At 36.0% G+C, this 7,779-nt stretch overlaps 1 protein-coding gene across 2 annotated transcripts in view; it reads left to right on the forward strand.

Annotated features, from left to right (window-relative positions):
- The window catches only part of GOLT1B (golgi transport 1B), a 16,763-nt gene that overhangs the window by 4,083 nt on the left and 4,901 nt on the right, over positions 1–7,779 (forward strand). For both annotated transcript variants that reach the window (XM_011955053.1, XM_011955062.1), the window contains exons 2-4: positions 1,645–1,736; positions 3,118–3,296; positions 6,970–7,051. In XM_011955053.1, the coding sequence (XP_011810443.1) occupies positions 1,645–1,736; positions 3,118–3,296; positions 6,970–7,051 (353 nt within the window). The remainder of the gene's footprint in view (positions 1–1,644; positions 1,737–3,117; positions 3,297–6,969; positions 7,052–7,779) is intronic.

Genomic DNA, 7,779 nt, shown 5'->3' on the forward strand with positions numbered 1-7,779 from the left:
CCTGCAAGTGATGCACCCGTACCCTAGAACTTAGGATATACTAAAAAAAAAAAAAAAAAAAAGAGTTGAATAAAGCAGTATTATACTGGGATTCAGATGGTAAGAGTCTGTTGCCAGCTCTGTTTACAGTTTGAACAAGCTCGTCAAATTTGTTTTCCAGTGTGTGCCTTGGTTTCCATCTTGATAAAATAAAAGGAATCAAATCAGACAAAGGTTAAAGAGAACATTTTCAAAATTAACAAATAGAGTTTCTTCCTTTTATCCAATATTCATTCCACAAATGTTTCATACTAAACTGCTACCTTGAAGGTAGTAACATCTTTTGGTGGAGCCTTAGAAGGCCATTCAGAATTCAGCTTATTTTTTGCCACCTTAGGAAAATCTTTCCTGACTCCCTGTGGCTGGTTCGGGGTATGCTGCCATAACATTCCTGTGCACAACTTTATTGTAGCATTTACCTCTGTTTTTTTCTTCTTTTGTTTTTGTTTTTTCTTAGAGACAGGGTCTCACTATGTTGCCTAGACTGTTCTCAAACTCTTGGGCTCAAGCAATCCCCCATCTCAGCCTCCCAAAGTGCTGGGATTACAGGCTTGAGCCACCGCGCCCGGCAAGTGACTATTTTCTAAAATCAAAACTAAAATGATCAAGGAGGTAACTTAGTGAATTGCGCTTTATAACATTAACAGAAGAGTACATCTGTCACTTTAGACGTGAGACTTTTCATAATTAAAAACATAAGACCTAGGGAATGCACAGTCAATAAAAGTATTAATTTTATATGCAAGATAAACACAGACTTTAAAGTTTGCACCTCGTCTACCACTATATATTCAGTACCTGGAACAGTTCCTTGCATCTGGCAGTTGATCAACAATTCTTTGTTTTTTAATGAAACACTAAAAACCTAGAATATTAATATTAGGTAAAACAGGATTCTTTGAAACTTTGGAGAGGTGATTTTAGGACTCGAGACCAAATATGTAAGTGGATTTGTAGTTTGGGTGAATGTGTAGATAAGTCCATAATAAGTAATCAAGAAATTAAAAGTGACGCCTGACCTTGTGAAAATTTGATTTTGAGAAGACTGCTACCGTGATCTTCAAAATATTTCTTGTTACCATTGTGACAAGCAGTGTATAATTGACTAAAGGATATTGTGCTGACCTACCGTAACATTTCTAATGGAATAAAGAAGGAATTAATTTTAAGGAGAGTAAGAAGGAACTGTAGATATTGTGCATATAAAATAATAATTATAGAATGTGAAAGGAGATAGGTAATTAAAGGAAACCTATACATTTATGTCTGATGTGACAGAGCTTCTTAGGAGGAAAAAAACAAATTATATATATACAAAACCAAAGGTTTAGAATCCTGATTTATCTTTTTTTATTATAGCTACGTCTGAGAAATGCTATCTCCCATATAAGGATTAGAAATTTTCATTCATGTTTTAAATTTTGAAATAATTTGCTGATAATTAGTTATAGAGCTAAATAAATGTCATTATGAAGTTAACCTGCAATGTTGAGTACCTGTTTTCTTATATCTGTGAAAGGAAAACCGGAAAGTTTTCTTAGTTTACAGGGATGTTAATGTGAGTTTAATTTTTCTCTGCCCTTAACCATATAACTTATATTGCAGAAATTGGAATGGGATTAACAGGATTTGGAGTGTTTTTCCTGTTCTTTGGAATGATTCTCTTTTTTGACAAAGCACTACTGGCTATTGGAAATGTGAGTTTTTAAATACATATTTTAACTAAATTTATAAGGAAATTTTACCTACAAATGAATTATTACCTGCTATTAAATTTGGGGAAAATAATTCACTATTACTCATAAGTAATTCCTGTTACATTCTCTATTTCCATCAGGAATGAAACCTGTCAGCTTTCTGTTTAAATAAAAGGTAAACACTTAATGAGGTTTTCTAATTCCATAACTACTCTGTTAAGTGTTTGTCATGAGATTTACAATACATTAAATGAAGGCTGCCTGTAAATAGGAGTTCAAAATATATGACTTGATAGTCTCATGTCTTGATAAATTTGCTAAAGTATTTTTACTTTAAACATCCAAGACTTTGCATTTGATTCAGCTGCATAAGATAGATTTTTTTAACCTTTTAAAAAATATCTCTCTATGTTAATGGTTGACTTGCTTAGAAAGGGATCTATGTTGTTTATTTGGAATGTGTACTATGCTATTCGTGTGTGGAGGTTATGATCCGGAAATAAATAATAACCCTTCTAAGGCAGTGAAGACACTGTATATACACACACACACATATATTTGGGCTTTTAACTGGAAATGGGAAAAGATAAAGGATAGCAAAATTGTTCAAAATTGATGTCTTAATAAATGATAATAGCATTGGTATCCTAGAATATGAAGCTTAACCATTAGGCTTAATATATATTTGTGTGAAATAGTTTTCACTAAAGAATGTTAATAGAGAGGGCAAGTATTTGGAAAGAAAACCTGGGGAAAGCAAGCTCTTAATACATCACCATTTCTTGTCCACAGAATACATTCAAAATATTTGAAAACACATGGTTGTATTTTTATTTCTGCTGCCACCAGATATTCTAGAATTTATAAAACTAGAATCTTCTTGGCTTCACGTTGTTTCTTCTGCTATCAACTTAGCCATGTCAATATTTCTCCCATCCATAGAAACTCCTGTAGCCTATGATGAATATTTCAGAACCAAGAGGAATACCCTTGGGTGACATATTTATGGGCAGCTTTCCTCTTTATGCCTTGCCAACTCATCTGCTTGACTAAGCCTTCCTCATCCAGCTAAAACTAGGAAAACTACTGCAGACACAGATGCCCCTTGGTAACGTCTAATCTTTCTTTGTTTCTCTTTTTCTCCATTTAATCAAGATAGAAGAGGAATGAGACAAGTGGAACAAAACTACAACTTTAACATGCATAACCTCCTCCTTGGTTCTGCTTCTTGGTTGTACATTACAGTTCTGTCTGGCCAGTTGCCCACATTAAAAGCCAAACAAATGTGCTTCTTTTTTTATATTTAGCTTTGACTTTACTTTTAAAATTTATGCAATGTGTTTAACTACCTTTTCCGTGTTGTATTTTTTTTCTCTTTTAGGTTTTATTTGTAGCCGGCTTGGCTTTTGTAATTGGTTTAGAAAGAACATTCAGATTCTTCTTCCAAAAACATAAAATGAAAGCTACAGGATTTTTTCTGGGTGGTGTATTTGTAGTCCTTATTGGTTGGCCTTTGATAGGCATGATCTTCGAAATTTATGGATTTTTTCTCTTGTTCAGGTAAGGTATACTATTGTCTCTTTCAGTAAACCGGTGCGTCAGATAGTTAGTACAGAAACTCAGATATTTACATCACTTGGAGTAAGATGATAATCATTTCCTTAATTTTATTTAAGTTGAATCTTTTATTATAGTTTTAGATGAAGCAACCATAAAAATGTTTGTCAAATATAAATGATTGCCTAAGTAATGGTATAAATTATATTGTATTGTCAGCACAATAAAGTTCATTTTATTGGCATTTTAAGGCACCATCTTTATGTATGATATTTGTATCAACTAAATAGTGGTTGGTGCTAGGTAGGTAGGTAGGTAGGTAGGTAGGTAGGTAGATAGATCAAGCCAGCATTTTAGTGTGTAGAATCTTATACTTCATAGTTGCTACTACTTGATCCAAATTTATTTAGTACATATACATATTAGAAGATTGTTTACCAAATACACCACTATGGGAGATGTTGATCAGGTAATATTTTGTAAATGCCAATTAGCAGGTAAGCAATAGTATGTGTATCTGTCTATGTGAAAATAACTTTGGCCGGGTACGGTAGCTCACTCCTGTAATCCCAGCACTTTGGGAGGCCAAGGCAGGTGGATCACCTGAGGTCAGGAGTTCAAGACCAGCCTGGCCAACATGGCAAAACCCCAGCTCTACTAAAAATACAAAAATTAGCCAGCTGTGGTGGTGCGTGCTTATAATCCCAGCACTCGAGAGGCTGAGGCAGGAAAATTGCTTGAACCTGGGAGGTGGAAGTTGTAATGAGCCAGTCATACCATTGCACTCCAGCCTGGGCAATAGAGCGAGACTCTGTCTCAAAGAAAAAAAAAGAAAATACCTTTAAGTGGGGTTGGGCTTAATTATTTATTCCAACAATGCATATCCTTTGTCTTCTATCTGCCAGGCACTGTATTACCCACAGGAGACATAAAAATAAGTACCAAATCTGCTTTAGAAAATCTCTCATTTCTATTATGGGAAGTAGACTCTAAAAATACCAGTAGGATATAGTCATAATGCCATTATAAATGTATATGCAGAATATTGTAGGAGCATGATGAAATAATTAGTAAATTCAGGGAGAGGTAAGAAATGTTAACTGATAAACTGGGCTTTGAAGAATAGGTAAGAATTTATCCTATAAATGAGAAAGGGAACAACAGTTAACAGAAGGAACAGACAGGGCCATGAAAATACACAGCTTGTTCTGAAAAGAATGAATACTCCTATAGAACAAGAGCATATGATCAGTTCAAGGAGATGGTTGGTAATGAAACTGAAAATGAAGTCTGGAGCCAGGTTGCAAACTTCCTTTGATGACTTGTTAGGAAAAGTATATCTTAACCTGTAACCAAATTTGGGCTGGGGGAGCAGTGTTTTTTAGAAGGTTGGGGTAGTGAAGCACAGGTATTTTTAAGCCAGAGGTGATACACAGGGCAGATGTTTTAGGGAGGTGGTTCTGCTACCAGGATAAAGTAGGTATTAAAGAGAAAAACTGAAGGCAGAGGAGCCAGTCAAGAGGCTGTTAATACAGTACAGAGTATTGAGTGATAAGATTGGAATCTTGGGGTACTCTTGACATTTTAGGGTAGGCAGAGAAAAGAAAACACTAGAAGAAATGAGGAAAACAGGTGCGAGAAGAACTAGGAGTAAAGCTCATAGTGGCTAAGAGAGAAGAGAGTAGAGAAGAGGAGTTTGTGTCGGCAGATGTATCTTGCAGCAGAAAACTTAAGCATCTTAAGAACTAAGAAAATCATTGGCTTTCTTAATTATGTAGGAATTTTAGGAAAGAAGGTTAAAAGCCAAAGCTGATCTTTGAGATGAATAAAAAATGGGAAGTCTTAGTATCATTGACAAGCTTGGAGTAATACATAGGTTTCATGGTTTAGAGAGCTTTGTGGTATAAATACTAGTTTTTGTTCTTGGGTTTTGTTGTGTTCTGAGATATTCTGAGCTGGAGATTTAGTGCCAAGGGACTTTGGCATTGTTTTTCTAGATATTTGTAATCCTAAATAATGGCATTTGAAATCACACATTTTTATGTTTTAAAACAATACTTAAAATAAAAGTGATCTTTTGAATTCATTACTACTAGAAAATAATTGTGATTTTCTTTGAAACACACACATATACCATCAACATAAATACTTGTCTAACTTAAAAAATTGTACTTTCTGTTTAATTCTTTATTTTGACTTCTGCAGATTCATAACAGAATCTTATTGCTTAATTTCTGAATTCTATTGATTGTAGTATTTTCAAATCCCTATCTAACTCTGTGAAGAAAACAGCTTTTTTTCTGTACTCATCTTACCACAATCAACACAGAAGACTGCTGTGACCAAATGTGTGGGGGGTTTTCCCCATACAGCAATCAAACAATGAGTTGTCTACAGCAGACAACAGCTGAGTGTCCTCCCAATGTAGTTCTGACACTGTCTGCGTGGAGATAGCTCCAGATCACACAGGTTGAGGGCTCAGTCCCACAACTGTCCTCTACTCCCAGCGATGCCAGCCACAAGCCACAGGTTGTTTTACCCATGCTTCTGACTGACCAGCTCTAAATTGGGGTTCCCACGATCCCCTGTTTGGATCTGACTAATTTACTAGAGAGGCTCACAGAACTCAAGGAAACACTGATGTTTACTAGTTTATTATAAAGGTATTACAAAGGACACAAATAAAGAGATGCGTAAGACAAAGAAAGGGGAAAGGGTCGCAGATCCCCCCCACCCTCCCCAACCCACCATCCTCTGAGAACCTCCTTGTATTCAGCTACCCGGAAGCTCCCTGAACACTGTCCTTTTGGGTTTTTATGGAGGCTTCATTACTAGGCATGATTGATTAAATTATTGGCCATTGGTGATCAGCTTCACCTTCAGCCCCTCTCCCCTTCGTGGAGGTTAGGAGGTAGGGCTCCAATTTCCAGCCCTCTAATCTTGCCTTGGTCTTTCTGGTGACCAGCCCCCATAATGAAGCTACTTAGGGGCTGCCACCCATTAATAACTCATTAGTATACAAAAAGACATCACCTTGTAGGGACTCTAAGTCTTTTAGGAGTTGTAAGCCAGAAAATGAGGTCAAAGACCGAATATATATTTCACAATATCACAGTTCATATTTTAACACCCAGGAAAAGTTGACTTTCTTTGCATTTGTAAAATAAACTGTTTCATTCTCTGCCTATACTAAGGTAGCTTAACTGATCTGCTGTTAATTTTAAACTGGTTAGAAGCTGTGTAACTTCTGTAGACTTGTATTTCAACCAAGAAAGAATGAGACAGATCAGTATCTGGCAGGTAGTCTCTTAGTGTTAACTAAATGTTTTGACCCTTAGTACTTATTTAGTAAATGATAGCTATTATTATTTTCATGGTTCTACACGTATGGTCTCAACAGCCCCTTTCTTTTGATTAGTTTCACCCCACACAACTCATAGTTGGAGAAATCTTCAGCAGTTGAGCTAACTCATCATCTAAATTATAGCGAGGCCTCATGTACTTCTCACATTTTTACCAACAATCACAAAATTTTTAATTAAATTTGCAGTTATTTCTAAGTTTGAAGTCCCTCAATTGTTCAGAATTTTAACAGGATACTTTCTTTTTCCTTGGTTAGCAATTATTTTGAAAATAGAAAATGTAAATATTAAGAACCTTTTTTTCCCTCTCCCAGGGGCTTCTTTCCTGTTGTCGTTGGCTTTATTAGAAGAGTGCCAGTCCTTGGATCCCTCCTAAATTTACCTGGAATTAGATCAGTAAGTAATCATGTATTTAGCAATAGATATTTTAAGCCAACAGAATATGTATTTTATGCTTTTTACTTCTAGAAATTTGAGTAATTGAAACATGGTTAACCGATGAGTTTTGTATTATGATATAGTTACCTCACACAGATCATGAGTACCATGAAGACCAAAAAATAAATATTGCTAAACCTATAAAATGTGAAATTTTGTTTTACTATATCCATTTCTGGATCTATATTCTCTTTTTTAATGTTACTCAGATTTGATATGCTATGCTACCTTTCTCTCTGAGAGTTCAGGGCCTTTTTTATTTAACTTTTATATAATCTCTAATTTTAGTAGCAATAATGTTAAAAGGAAACCATTATTTCCTGCAAATATTTTCTTTCTCAGACTGTATCACCAAGTAGCCTAGATTAAGACAGTTAAATAAGGCCGAGTGTGGGGGCTGACACCCTGCACTTCGGGAGGCTGAGGTGGGTGAATTGCTTGAGCCTAGGAGTTCGAGACCAGCCTGGGCAACATGGTGAAGCCCCATCTCTACCCCCCAAAATACAAAAATTAGCTGGGTGTGATGGCATGCACCTGTAATCCCAGCTACTCGAGAAACTGAGGTGGGAGGATTGGCTGGGGCCTAGGAGGTCAAGGCTGCAGTGACCCATGATTGTGCCACTGCACTTCAGCCTGGGTGGGTGACAGAGTAAGACCCTGTCTCAAAAAAAAAAAAAAAAAAGAGT

The sequence above is a fragment of the Colobus angolensis genome, unplaced genomic scaffold, assembly GCF_000951035.1.
Source record: "Colobus angolensis palliatus isolate OR3802 unplaced genomic scaffold, Cang.pa_1.0 Scaffold11, whole genome shotgun sequence".
NCBI classification, from domain to species: Eukaryota; Metazoa; Chordata; class Mammalia; order Primates; family Cercopithecidae; genus Colobus; species Colobus angolensis.